This window comes from Anomalospiza imberbis, unplaced genomic scaffold (genome assembly GCF_031753505.1).
Source record: "Anomalospiza imberbis isolate Cuckoo-Finch-1a 21T00152 unplaced genomic scaffold, ASM3175350v1 scaffold_61, whole genome shotgun sequence".
NCBI lineage: Eukaryota > Metazoa > Chordata > Aves > Passeriformes > Viduidae > Anomalospiza > Anomalospiza imberbis.
The window spans coordinates 220217-238771 of NW_027100224.1; the positions used below are offsets into that span (position 1 = coordinate 220217).

The following is an 18555-nucleotide window of genomic DNA, read 5'->3' on the forward strand; positions in this document are numbered from 1 at the left end:
CCCACCCTGAGCAGCCTCTGACAGTGAACGGGGGGGTCCCGGCGATTCGGGGGGTCCCGGAGTGTGAGGTGGTGGGAGTGGAGGAGGGGCAGTAGTGACCCAAAACAGCCCCAATTTGGGGGGGGGAGGGGAGGTGCCCGCGGCCCCCCGCCCCCCCGAGCCGCGGCTGCACCGATCCAGTGTTCGGGGGGGGGCTCAGAGCAGAACGAACTCGTCCGAGTTGGGTTTTTTGGGGCGTTTCCCCCGGCGGGGGAGGGCAGGGGGCGGCCCGGGGGGGGCGTCCAGGGCCTGGTCCCGAGCGCGGCCCTCGGCCAGCGTGAAGATGGGATAACGCTCCGGAGCCGCGGGGGGGGCCAGCACCTGGGTAAACGGGGGAGGGGGGGGTCAGCACGGGGAAAAGGGGGGGGGGGGGACAGGACACCCCGACCCCCCCCCAGGGGACTCACCCGGGCCAGGTCCCCCCAGAGCTGCTCCAGCTCCGTCCCGCCGGCGTAGAAGCCGAAGGTGCAGCTGGGATCCATCTTCCCGAAGGACATTTTCCGCGGGAAGCAGCAGTGGAAGGACTTGGGGAGGGGGCAGGAAAGTTTGGGGGTGGGGGTGGGGGGTCACAAACCACTGAGCCCCCCCCCCCCATCGCCCCCAAACCCCGTTTTTGGGGTGCACCCACCTGGAGAGGGAAGTTCTCCCGGGCCGTGTCCACGCAGGGCTGGCAGAGGTGCGGGTCCAGGTAGAGCAGGGAATCACCTGGGGGGGGGGGGGCACGGAGGGGTCTGGGACCCCCGGAACCCCCGGGGACCCCCCCCGGGCCCCCCTCCCGCGGGGTCGGTACCTTGGAAGCCGAGGAAGTAGAGCGAGTGCCGGGGCTTCCCGCCGATGATGCCGAGGCAGGAGCGGAGCTGCAGCAGCTCCTGGAGAGGAGGGACACGCGGTGGCACCGGGAATGGCACCGGGAATGGCACCGGGATGGCCCCCGGCCGCCCCCAGACCCACCTTGACGCACTCCACGTACACGGGGTTCAGGCTCTCGCCCCCCAGCCGCGCCGGCACCAGCAGGACGAGCCCGCGGCGCTGCCCCGGCTCCGGCGCTCCCGGTGTTCCCAATCCTGGCATTCCCGGTGTCCCGTGTCCCGGGGCTCCCGGTGTTCCCGGTCCCGCTGTCCCCCCGTCACGGTCGCCCCGCACCAACCTGGCCACGTCCTCTTTGTAAACTACAAAAAAGGGGAGGGGGCCGCTCATTCCCGGCCCCACAGGAACACCGCAAATCCCCCTGAAAACGCCCCCAACCCCCTCCCAGCCCCCCAGACCGGGGACCCCCCAGTTCCCCCCGTACCGGTGCAGTCCTGGGCCACGTAGACGGCGAGCCCGGGGGTCTCCGTGCAGGATTCCACGGCCCCCCTGAGCGGGACGGGATCGGTGGGTCCGGGGGGGTCCCGGCGTCCCCCCGAACCCCACGGGGTCCCCCCCGAGCCCCCCCGGCCCCGCTCACCGCAGCAGGTGGGCGGCGATGGCGGGGCCGAACCAGTCCCCGGCGCTCTTGCCGAACTCCCGGCCCAGCTCCACGAGCCGGTGGATCCCGAACGGGGCGCGGGGGTGGTCGGAGAACCAGGACACGATGGCGCGGTGCCGCTGCTCCGCGTCCCGGGGGGCTCGGGGGGCGCCCGGGGGGTCCCGTGCCTGTCCCGGGGGGTCCCGTGCCCGTCCCGGGGGGTCCCGGGGCTGTCCCGGGGGGTCCCATGCCCGTCCCGGGGGGTCCCGTGCCCGTCCCGGGGGGTCCCGTGTCCCCCCGGAGCGCTCCGTGTCCATCCTGGGGGGTCCCGTGTCCACCCCGGGGGGTCCCTGTCCGTTCTGGGGGGGTCGCGCCCATCCTGGGGGGACCTGGGTCCATCCCAGGGGGTCCCGCGTCCTCCCGGGGGACGCACTGTCCGTCCTGGGGGATCCGTGTCCATCCCGGGGGACCCTCGGTCCATCCCGGGGGGGTCGTGTCCGTCCCGGGGGGTCGCGGCTCCCGCGGGACCCCCCCGGCTCCAGTTCCAGCAGCGCCTCCGGCCACATCCAGTCTGGAATTGAGGGATGGGGGGGCTCGAGGAGTGCGCCCCCGGTCCGGGCGTCTTCCCGCAGGTCCGGGGGTCCCTCCCCGGCCCGGGGGTCGCTTACCGCGGCCCAGCAGGTGCAGCAGCAGCCCCTGGCCCAGCAGCATCTGCGCGCTGCGCAGGGTGCAGCCCCAGCCGCAGTCGGTGGTGCGGAGGGTCCCGGGCAGCGCCGGGAACCCGCTCCGGTACGTCAGCCACAACCGGGAGCAGAAATCCCGCCGGAACCGCGCCAGCTCCTCTGGGGGGGGGGGGGGGGGAAGAGGACGTGGGAGACCCCCCGAGACCGCCCTCAGACCCCCGAGACCCCCCTCAGAGCCCCCAAATCCCCTCCGGGGACCCGGGGATCCGCCGCGCCGGGAGCAGGAATCCCACCGGGACCGCGCCTGGTTCTCGGTGGGGGATAAAAAATGGGGGTGGGAGCCCCCCGAGCCCCTCCGGCCCCCGCAGCCCCCCGGGGGTCCCGCTCACCCCCGTTCCCCGGAGTGTAGACCCTCCCCAGCAGGTACAGGGGGTCCCGCGGCTGAAGTGGGGCCGCGGCCGCAGCGTCCAGCCTGGGGGAGAAACGGGGTCAGAGGGGACCCCCGGCACCCCGAACCCCGGGACCCCCGAACCCCAGCACCCCCAGATCCCGGCACCCCGAACCCCGGGACCCCCGAACCCCAGCACCCCCAGATCCCGGTACCCCGAACCCCAGCACCCCCAGATCCCGGCACCCCGAACCCCGGTACCCCGAACCCCGGCACCCCCCGGGACCCCCGGTACCCCCTCGGGGCTCCCCCCGCCATTCCCACCCCAGGACCCCCATCCCGGGACATCCCCGCCCCATCCCCGCGGTCCCGGGAACCGGCACCGCACCCACCCGAGACCCCGGGGACGCCGTCCCCCTGCCCGGTGTCCCGTTCCCGGTGTCCCGGTGTCCCGTTCCCGGTGTCCCAGTGTCCCGTTCCCGGTGTCCCGGTGTCCCGTTCCCGGTGTCCCGGTGTCCCGGTGTCCCGTTCCCGGTGTCCCGGTGTCCCGTTCCCAGTGCCCCAGTGTCCCGTCCCCGGTAACTCGGTGTCCCGGTGTCCGGTCCCCACCGTATTTGACGATGTTCCAGGCCGCGAGCACGCGGCCCCGCACGCGCTGCCCGCCCCGCTCGGCCCCGGGGGGGGGGCCCGGCCCCGGCCCCGGCCCCGGCCCCGGCCCCGGTGCCGGTCCCGGTGCCGGGGGGGGTCCCGGTCCCTCCCCCCCCCCGCTCATGGCGGCGGCGGCGCGCGCGGGGGGGGGGCGGGACCCCGTAGGAGGCGTGGCCAGAACGTGAGGGCGGGAAGGGGGCGGAGCCCGAATCCCGGCGAATGGGCGGGGCTATGCAGATCATCGTTGGGTGTGGGGCGTGGTCATGGCGAGGGGGCGTGGCCTGACGGGGACACACCCACCCCCTCCCCGGGTGGGGGGGGCACGGGGCCATTTCGGGGTCACTTTGGGGCTCCCCCGGGGGACACCGGGAGGCCTCGGGGACATTTTGGGGTCCCGGGGTGGCACCGGGGGGTCACGGGGGCGTTGTGGGGTCACATGGGGAGCCACAGGAACCCCCCGGGTGACAGCGGGGGTCTCGGTGACCCTCCCGGTGCCGCCACCGGCCCCGGGGGACTTTTATTGCGGCGAGGGGCGCGGCCGTGGGCGTGCCCGTGACGTCACAGGGCGTGTCCCGGGGCTCTTACCGCGGCGGGGGCTCCGCGCGCTGCTTAGTCACGGCCCCGCCCCCGCCCCCCCGGCCCCGGGGCCGCGGCGTGAACCGGTGAGACCCCCCAGGCTATCCCCAAAAAGCCCCCGGGACCCCCGAGACTATCCCCCGGGACTCGCCGGTACCGGCACGGACCGGTGAGGTCCCCAAAATCCCCTCGAACTGACCCCAAAATCCCCCTCGGGACACCCAAAACAACGGCCCGAACCCCCCAAAATACCCCCCGGGACCGGTACGGGCCGGTGAGACCCCGAAAATCGCCCAAAACACACCCCGGGACCCCCCAAAATACCGCCGGGACAGCTCCGGCACCGGGGCCGCTGCGTGGGCCGTGAGACCGCCCCGAAGTAGCCCGAAGTAGCCCCGAAATAGCCCAAAATAGCCCAAATTAGACCCGAAGTAGCCCCAAATAGACCCGAAATAGCCCGAAGTAGCCCAAAATAGCCCCGAAACAGCCCAAAATGCCGCTCGAGATCGCCCAAATCCACCCCGGGTCGCCCCGGTAGCGGCATGGGCTGCGAGACCCCTAAAATACCCCAAAATAAAACCCCCGACACCGGCGCGGACCGATGGGACCCCCGGGGGTCCCCAAAAAGGTCCCGGTGATTGGGGGGTGGGGGGGGGGGGGGGTCTGTGTCCCCTTCCCCACCCTCCGTGCCTCAGTTTCCCCCATTCTAACCCTATTTTCTCCCCCCACAGCCCCTCCCCCCCAAATCCCATTCCAGGGAGTCCCTGTCCCACTCCCCGCCCTCCGTGCCTCAGTTTCCCTTGCTCTAACCCTATTTTTCTCACCCCACAACCCTCCCCACCCTCTGGGCCTCAGTTTCCCTTGCTCTAACTCCCCCAGATCGCATTCCAGGCAGACCCTTGTCCCCTTCTCTGCCTTCCGTGCCTCAGTTTCCCTTGCTCTAACTCCCCCAGATCCCATTCCAGGCAGACCCTTGTCCCCCTCTCTGCCTTCCGTGCCTCAGTTTCCCTTGCTCTAACCCCATTTTTCTCTCCCCCACCCCCCCCCCCCACAGCCTTTCCACCGCCCCAAACCCCCTCGACCCCGGCGCGGGGCGAGGGCCCCATCCCATCCCCCCAGCCATGTCCTGCCCGTCCCCGCCGCTCCCGGAGTGCCCGGCCGAGGTGACGCCGTCGTCGCCGGGCTCGCCCTCGTCGCCGTCGTCGCCGCGCCGCTACACGCTGTCCGAGCACCCGGCGGCCGCGCTGGCCGCCATGAACCAGCTGCGCCTCGAGGGCCACCTGTGCGACGTGACCCTGCGCGTGCGGCACCGCCGCGACGTGCCGGCCACCGAGCTGCGGGCGCACCGCGTGGTGCTGGCGGCCGCCAGCCCCGTGTTCCGCGCCATGTTCACGGCCGGGCTGCGCGAGCGGGGCCTGGCCGAGGTGCCCATCGAGGGCGTGCAGCCGCGGGCCATGGAGCGCCTGGTGGAGTTCGCCTACACGGCGGCCGTGGCCGTGGGCGAGCGCTGCGTGCTGCCGCTGCTGCACGGCGCCCTCATGTACCAGGTGGACGCCGTGGTCCGCGCCTGCTGCGCCTTCCTGGGGGGGCAGCTGCACCCCAGCAACGCCATCGGCATCGCCGCGCTGGCCGAGCGCCTGGGCTGCCTGGAGCTGCAGCAGAAGGCCCGCGAGTACATCTACATGAACTTCGCCGAGGTATGGGAGGGGTTTGGGGGGTTTCGGGGGTGTTCGAGGGGGTTTGGAGGGGTTTTGGGGGGGTTCGAGGGGGTTTGGGGTCCCACCAGGAATGGGGGGACACCACAGAGGGACCCCAGTGAGGTCTCAGGCTGCCTGGAGCTGCAGCAGAAGACCCGCGAGTACATCTACACGAACCTCGCTGAGATCTAGGGGGCTTTGAGGGCTTCAGGGGGTGCTAGAGGGGGGTTTGGGGGTGTTTGAGGGGTTTTGGGGTCCCACCAGGAATGGGGGGACACCACAGAGGGACCCCAGCGAGCTCCTGGGCTGCCTGGAGCTGCAGCAGAAGGCTCGTGAGTACATCTACACGAACTTTGCCGAGTTTGGGGGGGTTTGGGTGGGGTTTGGGGGTGTTTGAGGGGTTTTGGGGGGTTTGGGGGTCCCACCAGGAATGGGGGGACACCACGGAGGGACCCCAGCAGGCGCCTGGGCTGCCTGGAGCTGCAGCAGAAGGCTCGCGAGTACATCTACACGAACTTTGCCGAGTTTGGGGGGGTTTGGGTGGGGTTTGGGGGTGTTTGAGGGGTTTTGGGGGTCCCACCAGGAATGGGGGGACACCACGGAGGGACCCCAGCGAGCTCCTGAGCAGGAGCAGCCCCTGTCCCTGCCCCGCTCGCGGCTGTTGGGTTTTTGCTGCTTTCTGGCCTTTTTTTGGAGTTTCCCTCGCATTTTCACCTCGTTTTTGTGCACGTCTCCAAGCAGGAGGAGTTCCTCTCCCTGTCCCATGCCAGATTGCCATTCTGGGGCTGGTTTTGAGCTGGTTTTGAGCTGGTTTTGATCTGATTTTGACAGTTTTGCTAATCCCCTCACTTTCCCCCGCAGGTCTCCAAGCAGGAGGAGTTCCTCTCCCTGTCCCATTGCCAGCTGGCCACGCTGGTCAGCCGCGACGAGCTGAACGTGCGCTGCGAGTCCGAGGTGTTCCAGGCCTGCGTGGCCTGGGTGCAGCAGGACCGGGGGGCGCGGGCGCCGTTCCTGCCGGCGCTGCTGCGCGCCGTGCGCTGCCACGCGCTCACGCCGCGCTTCCTGCGCGCCCAGCTGCGCCGCCGCCACGACCTGGGCCGCGACGCCCTGCGCTACCTGGCCCGCGTCTTCCGCGACCTGGCGCTGCACAGACCCTCCGGGGACCCGCCCGGCAGGACCCCCAAGGTGCGGCAGCTGATCTACGCGGCCGGGGGGTACCTGCGGCGCTCGCTGAGCACGCTGGAGGCCTTCGACCCCGAGCGCGGCTCCTGGGTGCGGCTGGCGGCGCTGGAGACGCCGCGCTCGGGGCTGGGGGGCTGCGCCGTCGGGGGGCTCTTCTACGCCGTGGGGGGCAGGAACAACTCGCCCGAGGGCAACACGGACTCGGCGGCCGTGGACTGCTACAACCCCGTCAGCGGGCGGTGGTCGCCCTGCGCCCCCATGAGCGTGCCCCGCAACCGCATCGGGGTGGGCGTCATCGACGGGCTCATCTACGCCGTGGGGGGGTCCCACGGCTGCACCCACCACTGCTCGGTGGAGAGGTGGGTGAGGGCGGTGGGGTGGGGCTGGGGGTGAAAAGGGGCTGGGGAGGAAATGGGGCTGGGAGGGGCCAGAATGGGGGGCTGAACCCCTCTGGGGGGTTCCAGGGGGTCTCGCAGTGGGGTTAATGCCCTTCTGGGGGTCTCACAGTGGTGTTCGTGCCCCTCTGGGGGTCTCACAGTGGGGTTTGTGGGGTCCCGGGGGGTCTCACAGTGGGGTTAGTGCCCCTGTGGGGGTCTCACAGTGGGGTTTGTGGGGTCCCAGGGGGTCTCACAGTGGAGTTTGTGGGGTCCCGGGGTGTCTCACACTGGGGTTAGTGCCCCTCTGGGGGTCCTGGGGGGTCTCACAGTGGGGTTTGTGGGGTCCCAGGGGGTCTCACAGTGGAGTTTGTGGGGTCCCAGGGGGTCTCACAGTGGAGTTTGTGGGGTCCCGGGGTGTCTCACAGTGGAGTTTGTGGGGTCCCGGGGGGTCTCACACTGGGGTTAGTGCCCCTCTGGGGGTCCTGGGGGGTCTCACAGTGGGGTTTGTGGGGTCCCAGGGGGTCTCACAGTGGAGTTTGTGGGGACCCGGGGGGTCTCACACTGGGGTTAGTGCCCCTCTGGGGGTCCTGGGGGGTCTCACAGTGGGGTTAGTGCCCCAGTGGGGGTCTCACAGTGGGGTTTGTGGGGTCCCAGGGGGTCTCACAGTGGAGTTTGTGGGGTCCCGGGGGGTCTCACACTGGGGTTAGTGCCCCTCTGGGGGTCCTGGGGGGTCTCACAGTGGGGTTTGTGGGGTCCCAGGGGGTCTCACAGTGGAGTTTGTGGGGTCCCGGGGGGTCTCACACTGGGGTTAGTGCCCCTCTGGGGGGGTCCCGGCGCCCTGACCCCGCTGTGCCCCCCAGGTACGAGCCCGAGCGGGACGAGTGGGCGCAGGTGGCGCCCATGGGGACGCGGCGCATCGGGGTGGGGGTGGCGGTGCTCAACCGCCTCCTGTACGCCGTGGGCGGCTTCGACGGCAGCGCCCGGCTGCGCTCGGCCGAGCGCTACCACCCCGAGAGGGACCGCTGGCAGCCCATCCCCCCCATGGCCACCGTCCGCAGCGGCGCAGGTGGGGCTGGGGGCGGCCTGGGGGGGCCTGGAGGGGTCTGGGGGTCCTGGAAGGGCTCTTGAGGGGGCTTTGGGGGTTCTGGAAGGGTTTGGGGGTGTCCTGGAGGGGTCTCAGAGGTGTTTGGGGGAGTCCAGGTGGGGCTGGGGGTGGCCTGGGGGGTCCTGGATGGGGTTTTGGGGGGTCTCAGAGGGGTTTGGGGGAGTGCAGGTGGGGCTGGGGGGGTCCTGGAGGGGTCTGGGGGTGGTCCAGGTGGGGCTGGGGGGGGGGTTTGGGGGTCCTGGAGGGATTTGGGGGGGTCCTGGAGGGGGTCTCAGAGGGGTTTGAGGGGGTCTCGGAGGGGCTGGGGGGAGTCCTGGAGGGGTTTGGGGAGTCCTGGAGGGGTTTGGGGGGGTCCTGGAGGGGTTTGGGGGGTCCTGAAGGGGTCACAGAGGGGTTTGGAGGGGGTCCTGGAGGGGCTGGGGGGGTCCTGGAGGGATTTGGGGAGTCCTGGAGGGGTCTCAGAGGGGCCTGGAGGGGTCTCGGGAGGGGTTTGGGGGGGTCCTGGATGGATTTGGGGTGCCTGGAGGGGTCTCGGAGGGGTTTGGGGGGTCCAGGTGGGACTGGGGGGATCCAGGTGGGGTGTGGGGGTCCTGGATGGGGTCTCAGAGTCATTTTTTTGATGTTTTTGGGTCGTGTTTTTTGGGCCATTTTGGGTCAGTTTTTGGCCATTTTGGGTCAGTTTTGGGCCATTTTGGGTCAGTTTTGGGCCATTTTGGGTCAGTTTTGGCTCGTTTTTCTCCGGGGGTTTCCTGGGGGTGTCCCTGGGGGTTCCCGGGGGCGCTCAGTCCCGATTTGGGGGGTCCCCCAGGGGTGTGTGCCCTCGGGAACTGCCTGTACGCCATGGGGGGCTACGACGGCACGCAGCAGCTCAGCAGCGCCGAGCGCTTCCGGGCCGACACCGAGACCTGGAGCTTCGTGGCGCCCATGGGGCACCGGCGCAGCGCCCTGGGGGTCACGGCCTTCCGCGGCAGGATCTACGTGCTGGGTACGGCCGGGGGCTGGGGGGCACGGGGGGGCATTGGGGGGGCATTGGGGGGGATATTGGGGGGAACTGGGGGCATTGGTGGGGAATTGGGGGGCATGGAGGGGCATTAGGGGGAATTGGGGGGCATGGAGGGGGCATTGGGGGGCATGGAGGGGGCATTGGGGGACACGGAGGGGCATTGGGGGGAATTGGGGGGCATGCAGGGGGCATTGGGGGGCATTTGGGGGGCATTGAGGGGAATTGGGGGGTATGGGAGGCATTGAGGGGGGCATTGGGGGGCATGGAGGGGCATTGTGGGGGGTATTGGGGGCACGGAGGGGGGCATGGGGGGGAATTGGGGGGCATGGGGGACATTGGAGGGCTTGTGGGGGCACTGGAGGGTCCTCGGGGGTTTTGGGGGGACTCCTGGGGTCTGTGTGGGGCTCTGGGAAGGGGTCTGGGGTGTCTGTGGGGTTAGGGTCAGGTGTGTGTGGGGCTCTGGGGTCTCTCTGGGGCTTTGGGGTCTGTGTGGGGTTTTGGGGTCCCTTGGGGGCTCTGGGGTCTCTTTGGGGGTCTGGGGTCTCTGTGGGGTTAGGGTCAGGTGTGTGTGGGGCTCTGGGGTCTCTGGGGTCTGTGTGGGGTTAGGGTCAGGTCCCTTTGGGGCTCTGGGGTCCCTCTGGGGCTCTGGGGTCTCTCTGGGGCTCTGGGGTCTGGCTGGGGTTAGGGTCAGGTCTCTGTGGGGTTTTGGGGTCCCTTTGGGGCTCTGTGTGGGGCTCCCGTTGCCCCTCGGGGGGGTTCCGGGGTGGGGGGTTCCCAGGCTGACCCCGCCATCCCCCCGTGGGCAGGGGGCTACGACGGCCACTCCTTCCTGGAGTCGGTGGAGTGCTACGACCCCGCGGCCGACGCCTGGACCGAGGTGACGCCGATGCCGTCGGGGCGCAGCGGGCTGGGGGTGGCCGTCACCATGGAGCCCTGCCACCCCGAGGAGGAGCCCCCCCCCGAGGAGCCCCCCCCGGGCGGGCCCTGCTGACCCCGGCGCCGCCGGCGGGGGACGGGGGCTCCGGGTGCAGCCCCGCACCCGAAATTCCGGATTTTTCCCGATTCCCCCCCCCCCCCAACCCATCCCCCGCCGGCGGCGGATTGAGGGGGCGACCGACCCCCCCCCCCCCAAAAAAAAGGTCACAGGACTTTTCCCTCCCCGACGCCCCCAGCTCAGGGCCAGCTCTCGGGGGTCCCGGGCCGGTTTTGCCGATTCCCGGAGGCGGGAATAAAGCGATTTGTGATTTAATGGGGAGGGGGTCGCACGTTGCTGTTGGGGCGGGGGGGGGGTCACAGTGCCAGCGGCTCCCTGGGCAGCACCGGGGGTCTCCGGGGTCTCCACTCGGTGGGCACCAGCCCCCACAGGTAATCGCTGACGAAGGTCCCCGAGTGCTGGGCCGCGTCCACGTCCAGCGGCACGGCGATGTCGGGGCCGTAGTGAACTGCGGAGGGGAGGGGGGCGCAAAGCCCGGGGTTGGGTGGGGGCGTCAGGGGCCGGGAGGGGTCCCAGAGGTGTTTTCTGGGGGGGCTTCGGGGGGCACTCACTGCCTCGGATGCGGCCGGGCTCGGCGCTGCAGTCCCAGTCGATCCTGCTGATCTCGTAGTAGAGCTGCGCCACGTACCTGGGGGCGAGGGTTTGGGGGTCTCAGGGGGGGTTTTGGGGGGTGCCAGGGGTGGGGGTCTGGGGGGTCGCCGTGCCCACTCACACGTCGGGAGGAAGGCTGTGCTCCTCCTCCTCCTCCTCCCGGTCCCGCTCCAGCCGCCGCAGCTGCTCCTGCAGCTCCTCCAGGCCCCGGCGCAGCGCCGTGGGGAGGGAGGGGGTCAAGGCAAACGCGGCGCCCCAAAAAAAAAACCCCAAACCCCCCCCACACCCGGACCCCCCCCCAAAAAAGGAGCCCACGGGCCAGGATATTGGGTCTTGTCCCTGGCGCTGCTCAGGTTCCCCCGGGCCCGCTCCAGCTCCGTGTCCAGCTCCTGCCTCCGGCCGCGCAGCCGCTGGACGTCGGCCTGAGCGGCAGCGAGCCGCCGGCACAGCCGCGCCTCGGCCTCCGCCAGCCCTGCGGAGACGGCCGCTGGGGGGCTGGGGGCACTGGGGGGGCACGGCTGGGGGGCACTGGGGGCCCTGGGGGGGCTGGGGGGGCTGGGGGCACTGGGGGCGCTGGGGAGCACTGGGGGTGCTGGGGGGGCACTGGGGGGACAGGGCTGGGGGGGCATTGGGGGCACTGGGGGTGCTGGGGGGCATTGAGGGGGCTGGGGGGCAGGGGGGGGGCTGGGTTGGGGGGCACTGGGGGCACTGGGGGGGCTGGGGGGCATTGAGGGGGCTGGGGGGCAGGGGGGGGCTGGGTTGGGGGGCACTGGGGGGGCACTGGGGGGGGCTGGGGGCGCTGGGCTCAGGGGCAGCTGGGGGGCATTGAGGGGGCAGTGGGGGGGTTGGGGGGTACGGGGGGCTGGGTTGGGGGGCACAGGGGGGCTGGGGGGCATTGAGGAGGCTGGGGGGGCTGGGCTGGGGGGCACTGGGGGGGCTGGGGGGCAGTGGGAGCTGTTTGGGGGACAGTGGGGGAGCAGGGAGGAGGTTTTGGGCTGTTTTGGGGGTTTTTGGGGTTTTTTTGGGGTGTTTTGGGCTGTTTCTTTTTGGGCTGTTTTGGGGGTTTTTGGGGTGTTTTGGGCTGTTTGTTTTGGGGGGTTTTGGGGGTTTTTTTTGGGGTGTTTTGGGCTGTTTGTTTTGGGCTGTTTGTTTTGGGGGTTTTTGGGGTGTTTTGGGCTGTTTGTTTTGGGGGGTTTTGGGGGTTTTTTTTGGGGTGTTTTGGGCTGTTTGTTTTGGGCTGTTTGTTTTGGGGGTTTTTGGGGTGTTTTGGGCTGTTTGTTTTGGGGGGTTTTGGGGTGTTTTGGGCTGTTTGTTTTGGGCTGTTTTGGGGTGGTTTGGGCTGTTTGTTTTGGGCTGTTTTGGGGTGGTTTGGGCTGTTTTGGGGTGTTTTGGGCTGTTTCTTTTTGGGCTGTTTTGGGTTTTTTTGGGGGGGGGGTTGGGGTGTTTGTTTTGGGCCGTTTTGGGGGGTTTTGGGGGTGTCAGTGGGGGCTGTTTTGGGGGGTTTTTTGGGGTGTTTTGGGCTGTTTGGGGTCACCCACCCTGGGCCAGCTCCCGGGCCTGGCTCTGCATGTCAGTGAGGATGATTTGGGGTGTTTTGGGGTTTTTGGGGTGTTTTGGGCTGTCAGTGAGGAGGTTTTGGGCTGTTTTGGGGTTTTTGGGGTGTTTTGGGCTGTCAGTGAGGATGATTTGGGGTGTTTTGGGGTTTTTGGGGTACTTTGGGCTGTCAGTGAGGAGGTTTCGGGCTGTTTCGGGTGTTTTGGGCTGTCAGTGAGAAGGTCTTGGGCTGTTTTGGGGTTTTTGGGGTGTTTTGGGCTGTCAGTGAGGAGGTTTCGGGCTGTTTTGGGGTTTTTGGGGTGTTTTGGGCTGTTTGTTTTGGGTTGTTTTGGGCTGTTTTTGGTGTGTTTTGGGCTGTCAGTGAGGAGGTTTCGGGCTGTTTTTGGGGTGTTTTGGGCTGTCAGTGAGGATGATTTGGGCTGTTTTTGGGGTGTTTTGGGCTGTCAGTGAGGAGGTTTTGGGCTGTTTTTGGGGTGTTTTGGGCTGTCAGTGAGGAGGTTTTGGGCTGTTTTGGGGTTTTTGGGGTGTTTTGGGCTGTCAGTGAGGAGGTTTTGGGCTGTTTTGGGGTGTTTTGGGCTGTCAGTGAGGAGGTTTTGGGCTGTTTTGGGGTTTTTGGGGTATTTTGGGCTGTCAGTGAGGAGGTTTTGGGCTGTTTTTGGGGTGTTTTGGGCTGTCAGTGAGGAGGTTTCGGGCTGTTTTGGGGTTTTTGGGGTGTTTTGGGCTGTCAGTGAGGAGGTTTCGGGCTGTTTTGGGTTTTTTTGGGCTGTCAGTGAGGAGGTTTCGGGCTGTTTTGGGGTTTTTTGGGCTGTTTGGGGTCACCCACCCTGGGCCAGCTCCCGGGCCCGGCTCTGCGTGTCCCGCAGCCGCCGGTGCAGCCGCTCGCGCCGCTGCAGCCCGCGCCGCAGCAGCTCCTCGGTGCAGCCCGAGCTCAGCTCCCGCAGCAGCTCCTGGCTCAGCTCCTCCACCTCCTCCACCGGCGGGAACCCCGCGGCCTCCTGGGCACGGCAACCGGGCAGCGGGCACGGGGACGGGACAAAACCGGGATGGGCACGGGACAAAACCGGGATGGGAACGGGGACGGGGCAAAACCGGAATGGGCACGGGGTAAAACCGGGATGGGAACGGGAACGGGGACAAAACCGGGATGGGAACGGGGTAAAACCGGGATGGGAACGGGGTAAAACCGGGATGGGAATGGGGTAAAACCGGGATGGGAATGGGCATGGGGATGGGACAAAACCGGGATGGGAACGGGGACGGGACAAAACCGGGATGGGAACGGGGACAAAACCGGGATGGGAACGGGGACGGGACAAAACCGGGATGGGAACGGGGTAAAACCGGGATGGGAACGGGGACAAAACCGGGATGGGAACGGGGTAAAACCGGGATGGGAACGGGGACGGGGCAAAACCGGGATGGGCACGGGGTAAAACCGGGATGGGAACGGGGACAAAACCGGGATGGGAGCGGGGACGGGGCAAAACCGGGATGGGAACGGGGACGGGACAAAACCGGGATGGGAACGGGGCAAAACCGGGATGGGAACGGGGTAAAACCGGGATGGGAACGGGGACAAAACCGGGATGGGAACGGGGTAAAACCGGGATGGGAACGGGGACGGGACAAAACCGGGATGGGAACGGGACAAAACCGGGATGGGAACGGGGACAAAACCGGGATGGGAACGGGGACAAAACCGGGATGGGAACGGGACAAAACCGGGATGGGAACGGGGACAAAACCGGGATGGGAACGGGGTAAAACCGGGATGGGAACGGGGACGGGACAAAACCGGGATGGGAACGGGACAAAACCGGGATGGGAACGGGGACAAAACCGGGATGGGAACGGGGACGGGACAAAACCGGGATGGGAACGGGGTAAAACCGGGATGGGAACGGGGTAAAACCGGGATGGGAACGGGGACGGGGCAAAACCGGGATGGGCACGGGCACAGGGACGGGGACAAAACCGGGATGGGAGCGGGGACGGGAACGGGGGCAAAACCGGGACGGGAACGGGGGCAAAACCGGGACGGGGCCGGGGTAAAACCGGGACGGGGACGGGAACCGGGGCAGCGGGATGGGAACAGGGGACGGGTACGGGGATGGGGACGGGGACAAAACCGGGATGGGAACGGGAACAGGAACGGGAACCGGGGGCAACGGGGACAAAACCGGGACGGGGACGGGGGAAACGGGGAGAAAACAGGGACGGGAACAGCGGGGAACGGGCAGAAGCGGGGACAGGAACGGCGAGAAAACACGGACGGGGAGAAACGGGGGACGGCGGGGCACGGCGAGAAAACAGGGATGGGAACGGTTTTGGGGACAAAGCGCTCGGTTTGGGGGCCCGGCCCGGGGAGGCACCGAGGCCGGGGGGGGGGGTGACACCCCCGGATCCCGCGCCGGGACCGCGTTAACCCCCCCTCCGTTCCCGCGGCCAGCTGCCCTCCCTGCCTGCCGGGTTTTGCCCGTTTTCGCCCGGTTTTTTTCCCGTTTTTTACCATTTCCCCCGCTTTCCCTCGGGGCTCCGTCCCGCGCGCCGTTTGAACCGGGGCCGCTGTGCGCATGCGCGGCCCCGCCCCCGCCTCGGTTCCGCCCGCCCTGTGTGTCACCCCGTCCGCGTCCCGCCCGCCCCGCGGCCCCGCCGCTTTGGTTCCCCCCCGGCGCGGAGCCCCTCCGGTGATGGCGGCGGCGGCGGCGGGCGGGGCGAGCCGCGGGCTCTGGGCGCGCCTGGGGGACACCCGGCTCGGTGAGGGGGGTCCCGGAGGCTCTCAAGGGTGACGGGAACTTGGGGAGGGGGGACCCGGGCCCTTGGGGGGCGCGGCTCCGGTGGGGGCGGGGCGATTCGGGCCCCCGGGGGGTCTGGGGGGGCCCTTGACCCTGAGAGGGGTTCGGGGGGGTCTGGGGGGGGCTGCGGGGCACCCAGAACCCGAGGGGGGCTCGGGGGGTCCCCGTAAGCCGGGGGGGGCTCGGGGGTCCGCAGCCCCTCCCGTTCTCCGCTGTGCCCCAGCCGTGACTTCGGTGTGAGCCCCGGACCGCCCTGAGCCCCCGGTTCCCCCCACGGGGACCCGCCTGACCCCCCTGACCCCTCTAGCTCCCCTGACCCCCGTTTCCCGTTCCCGTTTCCCGGTTCCCATTCCCCCTTCCCGTTTCCCGTTCCCGGTCCCCGTTAACCCCCGTTCTCATTCCCCGTTCCCAGTTCCCGGTAATCCCCGTTTCCGTTTCCCGTTAACCCCCGTTCCCCAGTCGCCCATTCGTGTTCCTGTTCCCGATCCCGATCCCGTTTCCCGTTCCTGTCCCCATTAACCCCGTTCCCGTCCCCGCTAACCCCCGTTCCTGTTCCCACTCCCGTTCCCGTTATCCCCCGTTCCTGTTCCCGTTCCCCTTCCCCGTTTCCCGTTAACCCCGTTCCCATTCCCGTTATCCCCCATTCCCGTTCCTGTTTCTCGTTCCCGTCCCCGTTAACCCCGTTTCCTTTCCCGTTCCCCGCTAACCCCGTCCCCGTTAACCCCGTTAACCCTGTTCCCGTTCCCGTCCCGTCCCCGTTAACCCCGTTCCCTTTCCCGTTCCCCGCTAACCCCGTTCCCGTCCCCGTTAACCCCGTTAACGCCGTTAACCCCATTCCCATTCCCGTTAACCCCGTTCCCTTTCCCGTTCCCCGCTAACCCCGTCCCCGTCCTTGTTAACCCCGTTAACCCCGTTAACCCCGTTAACCGTTAACCCCGTTAACCCCATTCCCGTTCCCGTCCCGTCCCCGTTAACCCCGTTCCCTTTCCCGTTCCCCGCTAACCCCGTTCCCGTCCCCGATAACCCCGTTAACCCCGTTAACCCCGTTAACGCCGTTAACCCCAATCCCGTTCCCGTCCCCGTTTCCCCCGTTCCCGTTCCCGTCCCCGTTAACCCCGTTCCCTTCCCGTTAACGCCGTTAACCCCATTCCCGTTCCCGTCCCGTCCCCGTTAACCCCGTTCCCGTTCCCCGCTAACCCCGTCCCCGTTAGCCCCGTTAACGCCGTTAACCCCATTCCCTTTCCCCTTCCCCGTTTCCCCCGTTCCCGTTCCCGTCCCCGTTAACCCCGTTAGCCCCGTTAACGCCGTTAACCCCATTCCCGTTCCCGTCCCGTCCCCGTTAACCCCGTTAGCCCCGTTAACGCCGTTAACCCCATTCCCGTTCCCGTCCCGTCCCCGTTAACCCCGTTCCCTTCCCGTTAACCCCGTTAACCCCGTTAGCCCCGTTAACGCCGTTAACCCCATTCCCGTTCCCGTCCCGTCCCCGTTAACCCCGTTCCCTTCCCGTTAACCCCGTTAACCCCGTTAGCCCCGTTAACGCCGTTAACCCCAATCCCGTTCCCGTTCCCGTTCCCCCCGTTCCCGTTCCCCGTTAACCCCGTTAGCCCCGTTAACGCCGTTAACCCCATTCCCGTTCCCGTCCCGTCCCGTCCCTGTTTCCCCCGTTCCCGTTCCCGTCCCCGTTAACCCCGTTAGCCCCGTTAACCCCGTTAACCCCATTCCCTTTCCCCTTCCCCGTTTCCCCCGTTCCCGTTCCCGTCCCCGTTAACCCCGTTAGCCCCGTTAACGCCGTTAACCCCATTCCCTTTCCCCTTTCCCGTTTCCCCCGTTCCCTTCCCGTTATCGCCGTTAAGCCCGTTGCCGTTCCCCGCTCTCCCCGCAGCTCTCTGGTGCCGCGCTCTCCTCCGCGATTACTCCTCGTCCCTCCGCGACGCCGCCTCCTCCGCCCGCCGCCGCCCCGCGCTCACCGCGGCCGCCCTGGCGGCGCTGGCGCTCGGCACCGGCCTGGCGCGCTCGGTACCGGACCGCGGCTCCCTGGAGAGCGCGGCGGTGGCGGCGGGCGCGGCGCTGGCGCAGCTGCCGCCGGGCTCCCGCAGCCCCCGCGCCGAGCGCCGCGTGCTGCGCCTGCTGCGGCTGCGGGAGCGCGGCCGGCTCCGCGTCCGCAGCCTCGGGCTGGCCGCCGTGGCCGCCGCCGACCCGCACGGCTCCGAGCCCGCGCTCTACCGGGCGCGCTGCCCGCACCTGCGGCCGTGGCCGTGGGAGCGCGGGGCGCTGCTGGACGTGGGCTTCGCGGGGCGCTGGTGGCTGCTGGAGGCGGCGCTGCGCGACCGCGACATCAACGAGGAGGAGTTCGGGCACCTCCCGGAGCCGCTGCGCCGCCTGAGCCCCGCGCAGCTCCGCTCCGAGCGCAACGAGCGGCTGCACCGGGAGCGGCTGCGCGCCGTGGTGCTCAGCGAGGCCGAGATCGGCGAGGAGGAAGCGCCGAAACCGCGCGCTTCGGGGTGACGCGGGCTCGGTTCGGTTCCTTTTTCGGCTCGGATGGCAGCGGAATAAAGGATTCGCTGTGCTTCGGGGTTTCCTCCGAGGGTGCTGAGTTTTGCCGGGATTTGTCCCCCCAAAAAACTACAAACAGCCCAAAAAATAAGAAAAAAAACCACCCCAAAATCCCCAAAAACTGTAAAAAAAAAAAACCCTAAACCACCTCAAAGAAATCCCCAAAGTAACAAAAAAAAGCCCAAAACTCCCCTAAAATATACCAAAAAACCCCACAAAAAATCCCAAAAAACCCCAAAACAACCCCAAAAAAGCCACCCCCCAAAAAATCCCAAAAGAAACCCAAAAACACAAAAAAAAAAAAAAAAAAAACCCAAAGATCTCCCCGCAAAAAACCCCAAAGAAAACTCAAAAGAAAATCGAAAAAAAACCACCCAAAAATCCCAAAAAATTTCTAAAAATCCTCCCCAAAAACCAACACAAATCCCCAAAAATCCCCCCAAAAACCCCAAAACAACCCCCCAAAAAATACCCCAAAAAACATTAAAAAAACCCCAAAACAACCCCCCAAAAAATACCCCCAAAAAACATTAAAAATCCCCAAAACAACCCCCAAAAAATACCCCCAAAAACATTAAAAAAACCCAAAACAACCCCCAAAAAATACCCCAAAAAACATTAAAAAAAACCCAAAACAACCCCCAAAACAACCCCCAAAAAACATTAAAAAAAACCCAAAACAACCCCCAAAAAACCCCAAACCCCCCTAAAAAATCCCAAAAGAAACCCACAAATAGCCCAAAAAAAACCAACCTAAAAACCCCCCAAAAATCTCCCCGCATAAAACCTCAAAAAAGCCCTAAAGAAAACTCAAAAGAAAACCGAAAAAAATGCCCCAAATAAATCCCCCCCCCCAAAATTTTTGGGGTATTTATTGGGGATTTTGGGGTGTTTCTTGAGGCCGTTTTTGGGGTGGTTTTTGG

General features: G+C 67.3%; 5 protein-coding genes across 6 annotated transcripts in view; 2 read left to right on the forward strand and 3 right to left on the reverse strand.

Annotated features, from left to right (window-relative positions):
- The window catches only part of GET3 (guided entry of tail-anchored proteins factor 3, ATPase), a 48792-nt gene that overhangs the window by 4415 nt on the left and 25822 nt on the right, over positions 1 to 18555 (reverse strand). The gene's annotated exons all lie outside the window — the stretch shown is intronic.
- On the reverse strand, positions 157 to 3351 carry ATG4D (autophagy related 4D cysteine peptidase). Its single transcript, XM_068178823.1, is given in 12 exon segments — positions 157 to 360; positions 447 to 563; positions 668 to 744; positions 830 to 908; positions 991 to 1208; positions 1331 to 1395; positions 1487 to 1758; positions 1984 to 2057; positions 2155 to 2328; positions 2559 to 2603; positions 2606 to 2641; positions 3167 to 3351. Coding segments are annotated over 12 exon segments (1485 nt in total). The 5' UTR covers positions 3330 to 3351; the 3' UTR covers positions 157 to 195.
- Positions 3454 to 10229, forward strand: KEAP1 (kelch like ECH associated protein 1). 2 transcript variants are annotated; one of them, XM_068178814.1, is made up of 6 exons: positions 3454 to 3950; positions 4836 to 5478; positions 6340 to 7019; positions 7898 to 8103; positions 8951 to 9127; positions 9952 to 10229. In XM_068178814.1, exons 1-6 carry the CDS (start codon positions 3469 to 3471, stop codon positions 10134 to 10136), a joined length of 2373 nt encoding a protein of 790 aa, XP_068034915.1. In that variant the 5' UTR covers positions 3454 to 3468; the 3' UTR covers positions 10137 to 10229. The 2 variants fall into 2 exon arrangements, with proteins under 2 accessions (XP_068034915.1, XP_068034916.1); XM_068178815.1 differs by having other exon boundaries at positions 3739 to 3867; positions 9952 to 10224.
- On the reverse strand, positions 10428 to 13321 carry SPC24 (SPC24 component of NDC80 kinetochore complex; the record flags this gene model as incomplete). The annotated part of the gene is made up of 5 exons (XM_068178878.1): positions 10428 to 10587; positions 10691 to 10767; positions 10852 to 10975; positions 11017 to 11202; positions 13108 to 13321. Coding segments are annotated over 5 exons (753 nt in total), but the record flags the coding sequence as incomplete, so codon positions are not given.
- TIMM29 (translocase of inner mitochondrial membrane 29) lies at positions 14942 to 17621 on the forward strand. Its single transcript, XM_068178829.1, has 2 exons — positions 14942 to 15041; positions 16962 to 17621. The coding sequence occupies exons 1-2, from the start codon at positions 14975 to 14977 to the stop codon at positions 17582 to 17584; spliced, it is 690 nt and encodes a 229-aa protein (XP_068034930.1). The 5' UTR covers positions 14942 to 14974; the 3' UTR covers positions 17585 to 17621.